Genomic DNA, 17,403 nt, shown 5'->3' with positions numbered 1-17,403 from the left:
TATAGTGGACAGTTAATGCATATGTATTCTCTTAAGTGCAGTGGGTGGTGGAGATAAAGTTCAGTTCAATGGTGTTAAAGATGATGTTAGAGAAGAGAACGGTGATCGGATGGCAACTTCAGCGCTGACTTTACCACTCCCATCTCCCGGAAACAAGACACACTGACCTGTAAACTCTCCTCCTTTACCTCTAGTCCCCCAAGCTCTGGGATACATAGCACGTGGAACTGTTTGTGTGTGTGTGTGTCAGTTGGAGAATGCTATACATGTGTCAACCCCTCAGACAAAAGAGTCCACCAAGGACAAGAGCAAAGCCCTTCATCCTCTGACCACTAAGAACTAAATCAACATCAGAGTTTAACAGACTGAAATATTATTAAGAAAACTGTTGACTTTGTGGTGCCAATGAACAAAAAATTCTGAAGAAGAAGCAGATTTTATACATGCATATTACTGTAAAAGCTCAAGCTCATTTTTCTAAAACTTCAAATATTGTTAAGCAGTTCTAGAACACACAAAAGTTTCACCATATCAGCCACAAATCCAAACAAGCCCCAACTGATCCCACATTATCATCTGATCAATGTCAAAAGCTAATTCACTAGAAGCAATGGTCCTAATTTTTACAACCTTCATTTCTGTCCTTGTTAGCCGAGCTAATAGGATTGGCTGGTTCACACAGGAAGATCAGCAAAGCCCTCCCCAATCCTAAGCTAAGACTTTTGAGGTGGACAAGGAGGAATTAGAGGGGATAGAGCGACCAAAGGAGGAAGCAAGGCATTCCGCTTCAGTCTCTGTGCCTGTCTCTATCCACTCGTCCATCCCGAGGTAGGTCAGTCACACCTAGAAGTGGAATCAACACTTTTGCGACCCTCCTCCTGCCACGTGATCCGAAGTACAGGGCTACCTGTATCCATTTCTCTCTCCGCAAAGCACAGGGGAAGCCGGCAAAATTTCTTTCCTTGAGGAACTTGACAGGGAAGCGTCAGACGACGAGATGGGTAGCGGAGCGAGTGCAGAGGATAAGGAAATGGCCAAGAAGTCCAAAGAGCTGGAAAAACAGCTCCAGGAAGATGCTGATAAAGAAGCAAAAACTGTCAAACTTCTGCTGCTGGGTAAGAAATTGGTGTTTGTTTGATTCCTCAGTCCACTGGTGCTGAGTTAAGAGATTCTGCATCCAGAATGAGTGCCTGCAACAGGTGGTCACTACTAGTACGTTGGAAGAAGTTGCTGCAGATCTTAGCATCTTAGAAGAACTTCAATTGTTTCTGAACATAAGATATATGCATCCTTGATGATTGACATTAACTTATACCGATCAGAATAGTCAACACTATGAGAAAGTTTGTTTATCTGATTTTTTCAGGGATTAAGATTTATAGATGCACTTGAGGCAGAGCGTTACGACAAATCTGATTTACAAAGGATTTGAGACAACAAGGGGTTATGTAATTATATTATAAATGACACAATTGTAATCAGTTGTCATGTTTGTCTTCATAATGCGGTAGCATTAAAATGCAGCAGAGATTACATACTTTTTTTTTGTTTGTTTTTTTACAAATGATTATGCCATTTTGCACCATATAACACCTATTTGATGGCGTTTACAACACTAGCAAGTGCTAATGCATTTCAGATGATTTTGCATGTGAATTAAGTGATGCACATCAGCTCTTTTTCTGTTAACCATTTTTGACATGAATGATCTTTGTCTAATTAAAAGTTTATATTAAATTAGCTTTTAAAATGTTCAATTCCAGCTTGACTTCAGCTACACATCCACATTTTCACTGCAAATGAAGTCGCCTTAAAAGATCACAACCTGAGGAACACTGTGAATTGTGGCATATTGACAATAAGACCAGAATCCGATTAATGTGATGATTTAAGCCCCGATCCTCTTAAGCTCAGGTTCAGTTTATCTTCCAATGGAAACGGAAAGCGAAGGAGGCCAGTTTGAGTGCTCCTAACAGTTTATTACATCAAGACACCTTACATCAGTGAGCCATTTCAGCAAATCACTGTGAGACAGATGCATTGATTAAGTACCGACCTGATTTCTTGCAGCTTGATAAGTCACTTCCTGTCTGAACGGAAAGTTCATAACCTGCTGTTCTCAGATAATAATAACAACATTGAAATACTAAATTAGAAGAAGTAAAATTTATTATAGATGCATACTCTTCCATCTCTGTGTAGTAAATTATCGAAATGAGTTTTCTCAATAAATTAGCAAATCACTTTAGACTTTTTTGCACAATAAAAGCCAAAGAGTGTGGTAATAATGGTACTGATATGTGTTCACACCTGAGAATTAGGAAGTAGACAGCATAATTTAATCTAGTTGCTAAACTAAGCATTGAACGGACCACCTGGGATGACGGACGTTCTTTTTACGGCTACAGTTAAGGGCCCGTAAGAGTGACAGTTGCTACGGGAGACGGTTAAGCCCCACCCCCTTGCCCTGGACTGACTGAAGCTCCAAGATGAATCAAATTGTCAGTGATCTTCTGAGAGGCTTTCCCTAACACAAATCCAATTGGGTCACTTTATAAGCAGGTTAAAGAGCCTTCCTCTGACCTGGCCATCAATGACAATCTATTAGTTTATTCTTAACAGATCATCTACCGCTTAACATTGACCTCATTATTAAAATCTAAATCCACAGAGCAGAAAATAAACAATTCAAATAACTAAATTCAGGCACTATGGAATGCGTAAGACCTACAGTAACCATCATGTACACTGTAAAAAATTATTCAAAAATCACTGGAGTATGTTTTACAGGAAAACACTATTTCAGTCTTTCGGCTTCAAAACTTCACATTTAATTCAGTGTGTTACTTACTGTGTCTTTGTAATTATGTGTGAAATTTACTAGCAATTTAAAAGCTAAACGTCATAGAGGGTATTTAGATGGAAGATTGTCTGAAGTTCAGTTTAAGAGCATTTGAGGGCGCCTCATTTGTTCTTTTGTTGCTCATACATTGTTCTGCATCATATTTTTCTTGTCTTGTAGGTGCTGGTGAGTCAGGGAAGAGCACCATTGTAAAACAGATGAAGTGAGTTTAAACACATGCAACATCCAAAATGTATGCTCAGAATAGTCTGTTTGTATTACAGGCTGTGGAAGCACAGAATTCAGGATATATATTTTATCCAACCTGAAGTGAAATTAAAATCTCATCCATGCATTCTAGTTGAAATTTTCTTTAACAATTGGTGTGCATTTGGGAAATGTCAGTGCATACAATGTTGTACCCCTTGTACACTCTTAAAAACTAAGGTGCTGCTTCATTATGCCATAGAAGAACCTTTTTGTCTAAATTGTTCCATAAAGAACCTTTAACATCTGAAGAACCTTTCTATTTCACAAAAAGAAGGCGAAAGAAGGTTCTTCAGTTTATAAAAAGGTAAGAAAGAGATGGTTCTTTAAAGAACCTTTGACTGTATGGTTCTTTGCGGAACCAAAAATGGTTCTTCTATGGCATCGCTGTGAAGAACCTTTTAAGCACCTTTATTTTTAAGAGTGTAATACTAATGCGTGACCAACAGATGGTAGTGAATGTGAAGCCTCCCCTGTATATGTACTGTACGTACAGTACTCAGCTTCAAAACTTTAATCAAAACATTCTGTTGCTCCCCCCAAGAATTCTCCATCAAGGTGGTTATACAAAAGAAGAACAAATGGAGTTTCGAACTATTATTTTTGGCAACATCCTGCAATCTGCTCTGGCCATCATCAGAGGCATGGAGATGCTGGACATCAACTTTGGGTCACCAGCAGCACAGGTCTGCAAAACAGCTCCAAAGCACAAAAAGACCAATGATTAGTGTGTAGACATTCACATGCCAACAAAATGCACACGTTGAAACACAATAACATACACAATTTTGGCATGAAATGAAATCTGTTTTCATTTCAACATTTATAAAAATTAAACATTATGCATGGATGAACTGTTCACAATCTACACTCTCTAGAAAAAAGGTACAAAAGTTTTCACCCTTTCAAAAGGTACACCTTGTGTACCTTCTTTACCTTTACAGGGTGTATATTAGTGGCTAATTGAAATCGATAGACTTTTCTTTTTTTTCATTTAGATCGCTTAAACCCTGCCCCTGAAAACTCTACATCTTAAAATCAAATCAAAAACTGATGCATAGAACCAAGTCTTTGGTTTTTTTCTCGATAATCCATTACACTTGGATTTATGCAACAATTAGGAAGAAAATATGTTGCTACTTCCTTTTTTATCGTGACTTATTAAATAATAGAAAGAATTAATAACTCACTGCATGATGGCTAACAGTGCCCCATTTCTTTGTGTCATGCAGGAGGACGGTCAGAAGCTCCAGAACCTGTCTGACTCCATTGAGGAGGGCTCCATGCCTCCAGAGCTGGCAGACGTCATCAAGAGGCTATGGAAGGATGCGGGTGTGCAGGCCTCGTTTGAGAGAGCTGCTGAGTTCCAGCTGAACGACTCTGCTGGATAGTGAGTACAACACTCAACAGGGACAGCAAAACCTACAGTTCATTGGCGCCTGAGGATGTGGTTACATTGTCCATAATTACCTTTGTATTATGGGAATGCAGAACACCAGGGGTTAGAACTTCTGGAGGGTCGCAGTCCTGCAGAGTTTAGTTCAAACCCTGCTTCAACAAACATGCCTTTGGTTTTCAAATAATCCTGAAGGGCTTGATTATCTGGATCAGGTATGTTTAATTAAGGTTGAAGCCTAACTCTGTAGGGCTGTGGCACCTCTATAGTACAGAGTTGTTATGCTTTGGAGATTTTCAGGACTTTAGCAGATGGACAATTCAAGTGTGTCTGTAAATTTATGGCTCATCTCCAACAGTTACTTGAGCGAAATGGACAGAATCTGCAAACCTGACTACCTCCCCACTGAGCAGGATGTGCTGAGATCTCGAGTCAAGACTACTGGTATCATTGAGGAACAGTTCTCCTGCAAAGAGCTCTACTTCAGGTGTGTCTTACCTGGCTAATGTGATTGAATCAACTGCTGTGCATACTCTACGTTAAAACTGAGAGCCACAAAAATTGCTACTGTAAAAAAACTCAAGAAGACCTAAAATGTGTGACTGTCCATGTGAGAGGGTCAGGTAGATTTCAGCGGATCTTGTGTAACTAGACCAAAAAGAACCATCATTTTGAATGAAACCATTTCATGATTTTTCACTGGGCTGCAGGATGTTTGATGTGGGTGGCCAGAGGTCAGAGAGGAAGAAGTGGATTCATTGTTTCGAAGGTGTGACTTGCATCATCTTCTGTGGAGCCCTGAGTGCTTATGACATGGTGTTGGTAGAAGATGATGAAGTGGTAAGTGCTCATCTTTAGGCAACGCTCTTTAAAATAAAGGTTCTTCATTGCCGTCAATGGTTCCATAAAGAACCTTTAACATCTATGGAGTCTTTCGAATGAGCAAAATATTCTTTATAGTGGAATAAGGTTCTTTTGATTTTTTTAACATGTTCTTCACACTAAGAAAAAATGGTTCTTTTAAAAATTGTTCACTGAAACCTTCTTTGTGGAACCAAAAATGGCTCTTCTATGGCATCGCAGAGCAAACCTCTTTTTGGAACCTTTATTTCAAAGAGAGAAGAGCAGTCCTTACACATCCCTTAATCAGCAAAGAACACAAGATCATTCCCATTACAAATATCACAGAGACCAAACAATGGATTTGATACTGATGTTTTAAGCTTTACCAGTGCATCTCAACTTATACTGTCGTCTTATTTCCCACGTTTCCCCCAGAACCGCATGCATGAGAGTCTCCATCTCTTCAACAGTATCTGCAACCACAGGTTCTTCGCCACAACTTCCATTGTGCTTTTCCTCAACAAGAAAGATCTTTTCCAGGAGAAGATCAAGAAAGTCCACCTGAGTATCTGTTTTCCCGAATATGATGGTGAGTGAGGTCTCTATAAAAATAAACACACCACCTTTAAACGGTAATTTACCCCAAAATGAATGATCTCACCCTCAATCCGTTCCAAATCTGTATGCCTTTCTTCTGTAGAACACAACTTCTAAACTTTTTAAAGAAAGCATCCTGGGCATTCTTTTAAATTAACTGAAGGCAAATGAGGACTGGGGTTATGAAGCTACAGAATGACAGCAAAGAACCACAAAAGTATCGTAAAAGAGGTCTTGTCACTCTTTCGAAACCATATGATAGCTTTGTGTGTGGTACAGATTTAAATTTAAGTTAGTAATCTTGATTTGCCCTAGATGTAGCTCTCCTTGGCACGTTCATGAGATAATGTCTGATTCACAAATGAATCCTTCTTTTGAGCCCGATCTTTTAAATCTTCACATCATTATATTGAAATAGTCATCAGAATATTCTTCAAAAATTCATCTCAACAGAAGATAGAAGGTCAAACAGGTTTAGATCAGCATGAAAGTGAGTAAATGAATGAAATGACTTTTCATCTTCAACAGTATGCATGAGCATCATAGCTCAGAGCAAACACTTGGTGGTACCGGAACTGTAAATACAAATGCACAACAGTCTTAACAACTTTTATTGAATATGCCCACCAAATATGATGTTGAATATCCTAATTTTACAGGTTCAAACACATATGAAGATGCCAGCAACTACATCAAGGCTCAATTTCAAGATCTGAACATGAAGAAGGGAGTGAAGGAGATCTATGCACACCTGACCTGTGCCACGGACACAAAGAATGTCGAGATCGTGTTTAACGCTGTGACAGACATTATCATCAAAGAAAACCTTAAGGACTGCGGTCTGTTCTAAACACAATCTACTTTTTCAAAGGTACGTTCCCTAGAAAAAACAAAGCAGATTCTTCCTCCGTCTACACTGGACGCAAACGGAACGTTATATAAGTAAATAACTCCCATCGCCTTCAGTAGTAGTAGTATTTTTATCTATACTTCTAACATCAGCATGGTCCGTGGTAGTAAACATGCTTAGATGGCATAACACTTCCACTCTTCCAGTGTAGATGGATTTCAGAAAGTTCTTTAAATCATTTCAACAAGAATTTTTTTAATAATTGACTTTTTCCAGATCTTTCTGCCCCATCCCCACCAGCATGATTGGATTTACTCTGGTGAAGTTGCTACAGTAACAAAAGAACATCCACAGATGGCACGAAGGTGAACTCTACAGCAAGCAGTCAAGTGTGGTCAGCGGATCCCCGGCCAAAGAACAAGCTCAACAACTTAACCAAACCTCAGAGACTAGATCCAGATTAGACTAATGGCCTCTGCCCTGCCAAGGGACTCTAACACATTTCCTGTCAAACCACTAGTAGAGACAACGAGAGAAGGATTACAAAAGAAAGGGGACTTTTGATGCTATGAGTTATTGATGCTTGTGGAGAAGCTTCCTCTCAATGTGTTTAATGTTAAACCTCTAGAGGTTTGACTGTTAGATGTTTTTTTCCATTCATTTCCAGAAAAAGATAAGTAAATTTAATGCAATTAAATGTTGCTGTATTAAAGAAATTGAAGTGGGACCCCATCAGGTCCTATGGTAGCAATTAGAAACATTCTTATATGTACAGCATCTGGTCTCCTTTGAGAGAGTTAAAACTTACATATCAGCAAGACATGATTGTTTGAATTCTGCCAGCTCACACAATATATGAAAGATGTTTCTTTTTCAGCCCCAAATGTTTGTAAATAAGAGTAGGGAAAAAATCTGTTTAAAAAAAGATTCTATATAAAATATACATGGAGACATACATCTATATATTTATGATACAGTATTACAGTAACAAGTGAAAATTCTAGAATGGCCTGTTGCTTTGTTTAAAACCTGAGGTCTGAATTTGTGGAGATGTTCTGGAATGTAAATGTAGGCACATGAAATAAAGACTTGCATCAATTTCACTGGTTGCTGGTGTTGAATTACTAAATGGCTGGCCATTGGCGCTACTGTAATTGTGCTACTTTCACAACACACTGACCTTACATTGTTTTAATTGGGATTTTCAAACACAGACCCTTTGTGTCAGAGCTAATTTTGAATGAACCACAGTACAAAACACTCTTTTTGCTAAGAGTATTATATAATCAAAAAGAGGTGTCTTCATGACAGCAAAAATGAGTATTAAAGATGTCGAAAAATTGTGAGACTACACATATATAAATATTTAGAGCCACAGGCACCATCAGAGAAATGGTGGAATAATAGGAAATAAAAGATCCAAAGATGGCAATTGCACATTTGAAGTATTAGATCAGATACAAAGTCTCATTGAAACAAGATAAATAAAATACGTTTAGGTATGATCTTAGTCAAAATTTGCCTTCATTGTTTGAACATCAATGACTAAAATTAAAAGATTATTTTCAACTCAAGTGTTGTAGATCATTTCTGATCATGATTATGTATATACTACTGTATATGTTTCCTTAAACAAAGGTAATTTGATTATATATGTATTTTTTCAAAACTGCAGCAATTGTGGACATTGTACTTTGGAGAGTTACATATGATAAGAAAAGTCCATAAAACAAAACAGGTTTTAAATACTACTCAAAAAAGAGTTTTCAGAAAATTAAACAAACCAGGTTATTAGCATATTAGTGATTCAGTGCTATCATTAAAGCTAGTTGTTTGTTTGCACTTTCATGTTTCAAATAGCTGAAATAGTAATGCACAGTGATATAGTAAAGAAATCACAGATTGTTGCATGAATCCAGACCGAGTACATGAATGTACCAGAATTGGAATACCATACTTGGCATGTTCTGGAAGCTACATCTGACTTGATGTCAACACTTTTCAGATTAAATACAGGTATTAAAAACCAGATCACATTGTGTCAGTTTGTTTAAAAATACTGAAATCCACAGGATTAAACAAAAGCACATCAAACAAGTCTTGTAAAATCTGGCCATCATATTCTGTTTTCATGGCATTTGTTCCCACGTGTTCTTGACCCAACAGAGGGTCATTATTTCTGAACCATTCAAAAATGTATCTGTGAGAAAAACATTTGTTCACACCTATACTGGTCTTCAAGAGATAAAAAAAAATAGTAGGTTATATAAAGTGTTATATAAAGTGACACGTCTAATTAGTGAAAAAATAAACAGTGCACTGTTGCTGTGTGATTGGGCTGTGAATTACTAAAGGTATGATAATAATACAACACAATATACAACAATAGTTCTCACACTAGCTGCTTAATTCGGAGAAGTATGCAAATATATGCAAACTTAAAGACAGACCTAAAAATGAATAAATTAGCGAAGTAACTGCTATGAAAGACATGGCAAAATGGTAACTTTCCCATAAGAACCGATACATTGTTATTAAAAGCACTCAGATCAAAATCTTGCTGCTTGCTGTGTTAAAAAAACAAAAACAAAGATATTTGATGCAACTGAGGTTAGTACATAGACACATATTACTGTCTATTGTGGATTATGATCTATGCATAGTGGTATCATGCAAAGAAATAATGTCCATAACAGATTGTCATTACGAATGATATGGGAAAAAATGTCCATGGGCATAGCTACTGCATTTAGTGTGAAGAGTGCATGCAGTGGGGAGGAAGTCTCTCTCGCTTATTCGCCAACAGAGGAAACAGACAAAACCAGGAACAACCAGTCAGTGAACCTCGGAAATCTTCCATAAATAACTGTAAATAAAAAACATGTCTTAATAATAATAATAAAATATATGAAACACATTTCAAATGAACACATTTCATGCTTTTAAAATTACCAGGGGTCTGTGGGTTTCAATGCGCATGGTTTTATATTCTAAATGTAGAAAAAAAAATAGGTGCAAATATTGATGATTCATGATTTCCTTGTGAAAACATGCACTGATAAATATGCACACTGTGAAAATGCTCCACTGTGGTCCTCACATTCTGTCCTGTAGGCCCTTTTCTCTTTCGCTGCACTTACCTTAGCAGACAGATGATGCTTCAATAGAGGCCACACTCTATGAGGTTATTCTTGATAATGACATCAGTGACCGCATCAAACACAAACTGTACGTTCTTGGTGTCCGTGGCACAAGTGAAGTGTGTGTAGATCTCCTTTGTTTCCTTTCTTCTGTTCAGATCCTCGAACTGGCACTGGATGTATGCTGCTGCCTCCTCGTATGTGTTTGTTCCTGATCGTCATACAACAGAGATGAGTGTAAGATTTGTGTGATTTTCATTACCGTTCAAAAGTTTGGGGTAAAATATATTTATTGATTTATTTATTTTACTTTTATTCAGCAAGGATGCACTAAATTGATCAAAAGTGACAGTAAAGACATTTAAATTATTACACAAGACTTCAAATAAATGCTGTTCTTTTAAATTTTCTATTCATTAAAGCAGCACAAGTGTTTTCAGCATTGAAATGTTTTTGACCAGCATATTAGAATGATTTCTGAAGGATCATGTGACGCTTAAAGGGTTAGTTCACCCAAAAATGAAAATTAGGCTGTGTTTTACTCACCCCCGAGGCATCCTAGGTGTATATGACTTTCTTCTTTCAGACGAATCCAGTCGGAGTTATATAAAAAATTGTCCTGGCTATTCCAAGCTCTATCATTGCAGTCAGCGGGTGTTGCAGTGCTTCAGTCCAAAAGAAGTGAAATAAAAAGCGCCCATTCCATGAAAAAAGTGTCTAACACGGCTCCAGGGGGTGAACAACGGCCTTCTGTAGCGATGTGTTTTTGTAAGAAAAATAACCATATTTAAAACGTAATAATCACTTTAAACTAGCGTGTGCCAACAGTTGTACACGGAAGCAGCTCTGGGCGCATGACGTATGAGGTCGGCAATGCGCATGCGCAACTCAGAAGTGACGCGCACACAGAAGCGCAGGGGAGAGATCAAAACAAAACAACGGTCACTAATTAGAAGCACAAAACGAGGATTTGTAAAGAAGAATGTCGGAGAATTTCTATAAAAGCCAAGAGGAGACTGGTTTTCCTTTGCTAAAGTAAGGAAACTTTGCTTCCTTTGCTCCTGTTAACAAACGATGGTTTTCACGAGACTCACCGGTGCATGCGCAACGCTGACCTCATATGTCATCAGCCCGGAGCTGCTTCCGTGTACAACTGTTGGCGCACGCTAGTTTAAAGAGATTATTACGTTTTGAATATGGATATTTTTCTTACAAAAACTCATCGATTCGCTACAGAAGGCCTTTGTTCACCCCCTGAGCCGTGTGAGACACTTTTTTTATGGATGGATGCGCTTTATTTCACTTCTTTTGGACTGAAGCACTGCAACACCCGCTGACTGCAATGATAGAGTTTGGAATAGCCAGGACAATTTTTTATATAACTCCGACTGGATTCGTCTGAAAAAAGAAAGTCATATACACCTAGGATGCCTCGGGGGTGAGTAAAATGCAGCCTAATTTTCATTTTTGGGTGAACTAACCCTTTAAGACTGGAGTAATGACTGCTGAAAATTCAGCTTTATTATCACAGAAATAAATGTATTACATACTGAAAGACATTTCAAATAGAAACAGTACTTACTCCAGCAACTTTTTAAGTGGGGATATGGAGAATGAACAAGACAATGAACGAGACATAACATGATTATTCGGGGCACAGAATAAAAATACTCAGTTATTTTTGGAGGAGTATATTAAAGCATCTCAGTGATTCAAGGTTTTTAGTCCAGATTGAAAAACAACACTAATTCATCATTTTGAAAAATGAAGTGAGGCAAAAGTTTCTGCTAATGGTCCAGCCACTTTTCATACATGAATGATTTCAATGAAATACACTGAGGACAAACCAACATCTGTAAATGTAAAATATAAAGACCGAGAGAGACATTAAAACATCTCCAAACTGGCAAGACTTTCTCCCAGCCCTGAAGGATGACAACTAGCAGACACAAAACAGAGGTTTTTCCACAGTGCTTAGACAACGGATAGCTCCCCTTCTCTGATAGGCTGTTCAAACTCAACCTCACATAGTCCCTACTTCATTTTATAACTTTTTATAAACAAGCAATAACTCATGCACTCTGCCTTTTGCCCTAAAGGCTCTACCAATATAATGATGCTCGCTCGAGTAAAAATATGACTTACTGATTATCTGCAGATCCATCTAATTTTAGACATGATTCAAATAGTTCATGTTTTCCAGGACTGAACCAAAAACAGATCAAGTTATCAGGAATAATACAAGTATTGTTGAATATAGCCTACAGTCCTGAAACAAACTTCTTCCTGAGTGTGCATCATCATTCACCACATATAAATTCAGCTCTGAGTTTAAGTGCCAAATACTAATGCATGTGTGTTATTTAAACCACTAAATATCCCTTCACTCATAAGGACAATATTCTCACCAGAGTATTCTGGGTAGCATATCGTAAGTGGACTCCTTTTGATCTTCTCCTCGAACAGATCCTTCTTATTGAGGAAGAGAATGATGGATGTGTCTGTGAACCATTTGTTGTTGCAGATGCTGTCAAAAAGCTTCATGCTCTCATGCATACGGTTCTGTGGACACATCGAGATCACCACATGACTAATGTTTACATTTGTTTGGACATTGCTTGGTTTGACAAGCAAGAGCTGAGATTTTCAAAAAGTACATATGAAAAAAATAAATAAACACAGTGCTGCAGTAGAATCAAGGGTTAATTCATTCTATAACATTGTGCATATTGACTCCACTGAAAATCAATATGCAACCTCAAATCATCCTTGTATGGAAAAATAGTCAGTGTATTTTAAGAAATTAGGTCTCATGAGGAAACTATGCTCCCTTTCCAGGAGCTATGAGGAAATCACTTTAACACAACCAGGACAAATGGAACATCCCCTGTGGAACTGAAATACTGAGATCTGGAAGTAGCTTTTCTCAGTGATTATAATATTTTAATATATTTTCATTAATCCATCATATCAAATGAATTGGCCCCGTGATCTTGTTAACAGACTAGTGTGCCATTCTGATTTAGTTCTATAGGGCTCACTTCAGGATGATGAAGGAAACTCACCATCTCTTCATCCTCAGCTAGCACCAGGTCATAGTCGCTGAGCGACACACAGAAGATAATAGCAGTGACGCCTTCAAAACAATGGATCCATTTCTTCCGTTCTGAACGCTGGCCACCAACATCAAACATCCTGTGCAGACACAAGCAGTTTACAGTGATCAGGACATAGAAAGAAAGAAAGAAAGAAAGAAAGAAAGAAAGAAAGGTACTTACTTGAAGTAGAGCTCTTTGAAGGTGAAGTGTGTTTCTACAATGCCAGTGGTCTTGACTCGAGTCCTCAGCACATCTTGTTGAGTGGGCATGTAGGTGGGCTGGGATATCCTATCCAGATCATTCAGATAGCTGGACAAGAGACAAAGCGTACTGAGCATTTTGATTGAAACCATTTTAAAAACAACCATGAAAATGTCAGGATGATTTAAAGAGCATTTAGAAGAACATTTTAAAAACCAAATCAAATCACCAAATCAAAACCTATTTATTTTCTTTGGGAGTTAATATTACTACCGCATTATCATGCAGTGTCTATTACGTAAACAGTCTCAGCAGTTGGAAGGAACACATTTAAAAAGGTTGCACCTGTTCTGAGATCTGCATGCATATTTAATATATTTTTATGTTTTTTTGGAGCAACCATGCTTTTTTATTAATTTAACAGAAGACGTAACATAAATACATACACTACCATTCAAAAGTGTGAGGTTTTAAAATGTTTTTGAAAGAAGTTTCTTATGCTCACCAAGGCTGCATTTATTTGATCATACAGTAAAACGAGTCATGTTGTGAAATATTGCCATTTAAAATAACTGTTTTCAATTGTAATCAGTGCTGTCAAACGATTAATCGCGATTAATCGCATCCCAAATAAAAGTTTTTGTTTACATAATGTTTGTGTACTGTGTATATTTATTATGTATATATAAATACACACACATACAGTATATATTTTGAAAAGGTTTACATGTATATACATTTATATTCTATATTATAAATAAACATTTAATATATAAACATAACATATTTTTCATAAATATGACACATAAAAACATGCATGTGTTTGTATTTATATATACATAATAAATATGCACAGTATACACATATATATTGTGTAAACCAAAACTTTTATTTTGGATGCGATTAATCGCGATTAATCGTTTGACAGCACTAATTTTAATATAGTTTAAAATGTTCTTCCCGTTATCGAAAGGCTACATTTTCAGCAGCCATTATTCACAGTTGTACTACTTAATATGTTTGTGGAAACCAGGATATATTATTTTCTTTAATGAATAGAAAGTTCAAAGGAAAAGCATTTTTTTTTAAATATATTTTTGCAACATTATAAATATCTTACTTTTGATCAATGTATTGCATCCTTGCAATGACACCAAACGTTCGAACTGAAGTGTATATTTTCTGCTAATATTGTAGGAATAACAAATGATTCAGGAAATCCCAAAATCTCCATATTGGATCCTGTGACTCTATTGAGTGTTTTAAAACGGAAGACGGATCTCTACTCTTTTGCATATAACTGTCCTTAGATGCATTGAAATGGATAGTGATGTGTTGTGTATTTTATTGTATATGTGCACAAATTGTTTTGTATTTTGGGTGTGCAGAGCACCTTTGTCAAACTGTGTCATTTTTAAATGTGCTTTAGAAATAAATACTGATTGGCTGATTGGTGGGGAGGGGGTGCAAAAATGAGAATCACTGCAATACAGGCCTGATGTTACCAAAGCACTGCTGTTGCAAAAATATAGATGTTTCCATCACAACAACCCACCCTTCTGATTTTGCTATAACACAGGAGCATAAAGCTTCTCTCTCACTAGAAGATTCAGCTCTATAGCTCCGCTGCATGAAAGCATGAGTTCACTGAGAGGAAAGAACTTCGCTCTTGATTATTATCAATGGAAACATTCTTAGTGGCTACCAAAGCTGAAAACAGAGCGCAAGAATGACTGTAACATGGAAAAATCTGAGGGAAACAAGTTGTGCAATTCAGAAAGCCCCAAATTTCCCTACAGTCAATGAGCTGGAATCTACCAGGTAAAAAATGCTGAACAAGTTTGCACAAGGAAGATGGATCTTGATCAGCCGCACAACTGTGCCTCGACCTGAATCTTTTCCATTTAGGAAACAAACTTCAAACAAAAGCATGATTCTCTGGAGACAAATTACGATACAATAAACCAAATGTACTGTAAGTAAAAATAATATTTGCTAAAGTTAAACCAAAAACTCAAGTGCACTTACTAGGCTGCTGAATCATTGAGCTGATACTCTCGTGATCTGACGAAACACGTCTGCACTCCTTCGTCCTTCCACAGCCGGCGGATGACCCCTGAGAGCTCAGGGGTCATGACTCCTTCCTCTGCAGTGCCGGCGAGCACAAAGAGCTGCCGAGCATCGTCCTGATGTTAACCAGAACAACATTAGAAGATAGTCTGAAAACAGAGTCTTTTTGACTGATTGATTCAAATATACCTCATAAGTTCATGATTGAAGCTACACTAGCTATGCTAGATGTTTATTTTTGTGTGGTAGCAGTTAGAAATACAAATTTGTTAAATTTATAGTTTATTTATTTCTATTATGTTGTTGTACTCAATTCAGCTATAATATAATTTCTTTCTGAACTGAAAAAATTATTTATCGTTTCCATCACAAATGTTTCCTCCTGTTTTAGTTCAAACATATGTGGGTAAATACTGCTATTTATTTTTATGCATATAGCTGAATATAATATAATTCTTTCATGTTAATTTGATGAAAAACATCGTGGGAAAACATCACTGGGTTCTTAGTCTATTTAGATATGGTGACCAATTATGGTGGTACATAGCGTCATGATTTTATATATGATCCGAAATACTTTTTTCCTGGGAAGACTGAAAAAATAAACATTTTTCCAAGTACTACACTCTGTTTGGGTTGACCAGAGGGTGAATTTTATAGGCAACACTGTACTCAAATTCCAGTACTACACAGTCTAGACTAGAGAAGTGTCTTTATTTCTTAATCTTACCGCTCTTGCAGGATCCCCAAAGTCGATCTTTAAGCGGCCCATGGCCCTGATAATGGCAATGATGGACTGAATAGTGTTGCTATAAACCACGACTTTATACTGCTTGCACTCCTCATCCGAGTAGCCATCTTCATGAATGATCCTTACGTAAAAAAAAAAAAACCATATAACGACATCTACTGCACATCAAACAAAACAATTAAATCAGCAAGATCCAATAATAACTGAAAGTAACATTCCCTCTAAGCTGTGTGCACAGGCGGCCTTGATGATGAATTCTAATGGTGGTGCTGCACAAACTAAAAAATTCAGTTCAGAGAAAAATTTGATTTCTTGAATGGCCATATAACCATTAATTTCTATACACATTTTAGTTTCAAATATTTATTATGTACGATAATTTTATATTTGATTACAATTATTTACATTATTAGTAATTTATAAACTTTGTATATATGTTCTAATAATTAGATATGAAGAATTTATTTGCAAAAATAGATAACTCCATTTTTATTAATTTTATTAAATCATGTTTTTTCTTGTGTTTTATTGTGTTAGTTAGCGGGTTTTTTTGTTATTAGCTTTTTATTTTTTGTGTTTTTTAGTTATTATTATTTAATCAAAACAACCCAACTGCAGTTTCATTGATATTAATTGGAATGCAGGATAAAAAAACATTTTAAAAAATCTGTTTTTGCAAAATGAACTCTTCATATATATATATATATATATATATATATATATATATATATATGTAAACACAACATGCAGTTTTTAAATGAAGGTTTTTATTATTAAAGGAAAACAAAATCCAAAACTATATGGCCCTGTGTGAAACAGGGGGTAATTTTTTGGTCTACTTCACTTTGTCAGGCAGGTCCTATTTAAGAGATTTCTTGATTGCGAACAGGTGTGGCAGTAATCAGGCCTGGGTGTGGCTAGAGAAATTGAACTCAGGTGTGATAAACCACAGTTTTAACAGGGGGGCAAACACTTCTTCACACAGGGCCATGTAGTTTTGGATTTTGTTTTCCCTTAATAATAAAAACCTTCATTTAAAAACTGCATGTTGTGTTCACTTGTGTTATCTTTTACTAATATTTAAATTTGTTTGATGATCTGAAACATCAAAGTGTAAAGTGTGACAAACATGCAAAAAAATAAGAAATCAGGAAGGGGATAAACACTTTTTCACACCACTGTACATATGAAGAGTTACATATACAGCATATACAGATATTTCTGTGTGTGTGCGTGTGTGTATATATATATATATATATATACAGTGGTGTGAAAAGGTTTTTGCCCCCTTCCTGGTTTTTTAAATTTTTGCATATTTGTCACACTTAAAAGATTCAGATCATCAAAC

General features: G+C 36.6%; 2 protein-coding genes across 4 annotated transcripts in view; one reads left to right on the top strand and one right to left on the bottom strand.

Annotated features, from left to right (window-relative positions):
• The first annotated feature begins 665 nt into the window (after positions 1-665).
• On the top strand, positions 666-7,886 carry LOC107550493 (guanine nucleotide-binding protein G(t) subunit alpha-2-like). Of its 3 annotated transcripts, none has more exons than XM_016231783.1 (10): positions 666-828; positions 939-1,115; positions 3,023-3,065; positions 3,654-3,795; positions 4,342-4,499; positions 4,864-4,992; positions 5,216-5,345; positions 5,784-5,937; positions 6,605-6,816; positions 7,072-7,886. In XM_016231783.1, the coding sequence occupies exons 2-9, from the start codon at positions 998-1,000 to the stop codon at positions 6,793-6,795; spliced, it is 1,065 nt and encodes a 354-aa protein (XP_016087269.1). In that variant the 5' UTR covers positions 666-828; positions 939-997; the 3' UTR covers positions 6,796-6,816; positions 7,072-7,886. The 3 variants fall into 3 exon arrangements, with proteins under 3 accessions (XP_016087269.1, XP_016087268.1, XP_016087267.1); XM_016231782.1 differs by having other exon boundaries at positions 934-1,115; XM_016231781.1 differs by having other exon boundaries at positions 667-1,115.
• The window catches only part of LOC107550494 (guanine nucleotide-binding protein G(k) subunit alpha-like), a 19,816-nt gene continuing 9,860 nt past the window's right edge, over positions 7,448-17,403 (bottom strand). The window contains exons 3-9 of the mRNA XM_016231785.1: positions 16,035-16,176; positions 15,263-15,420; positions 13,214-13,342; positions 13,001-13,130; positions 12,344-12,497; positions 9,936-10,146; positions 7,448-9,661 (exon numbers count right to left, since the gene is read on the bottom strand). Of these exons, the coding sequence (XP_016087271.1) occupies positions 9,956-10,146; positions 12,344-12,497; positions 13,001-13,130; positions 13,214-13,342; positions 15,263-15,420; positions 16,035-16,176 (904 nt within the window). The 3' untranslated portion in view covers positions 7,448-9,661; positions 9,936-9,955. The remainder of the gene's footprint in view (positions 9,662-9,935; positions 10,147-12,343; positions 12,498-13,000; positions 13,131-13,213; positions 13,343-15,262; positions 15,421-16,034; positions 16,177-17,403) is intronic.

Source organism: Sinocyclocheilus grahami, unplaced genomic scaffold (assembly GCF_001515645.1).
Source record: "Sinocyclocheilus grahami isolate Dianchi unplaced genomic scaffold, SAMN03320097.WGS_v1.1 scaffold399.1, whole genome shotgun sequence".
Classification (NCBI taxonomy): Eukaryota; Metazoa; Chordata; class Actinopteri; order Cypriniformes; family Cyprinidae; genus Sinocyclocheilus; species Sinocyclocheilus grahami.
This window is presented reverse-complemented; position numbering and strand designations above follow the sequence as displayed.

Excerpts from the sequence above, each read along its gene's own strand:
- LOC107550493 (XM_016231783.1), top strand. The coding sequence starts at position 998 with ATGGGTAGCGGAGCGAGTGCAGAGGATAAGGAAATGGCCAAGAAGTCC. Across the intron at positions 1,116-3,022 it reads TGTCAAACTTCTGCTGCTGG|GTGCTGGTGAGTCAGGGAAG; the intron begins GTAAGAAATTGG and ends CTTGTCTTGTAG. Across the intron at positions 3,796-4,341 it reads TTGGGTCACCAGCAGCACAG|GAGGACGGTCAGAAGCTCCA; the intron begins GTCTGCAAAACA and ends TGTGTCATGCAG.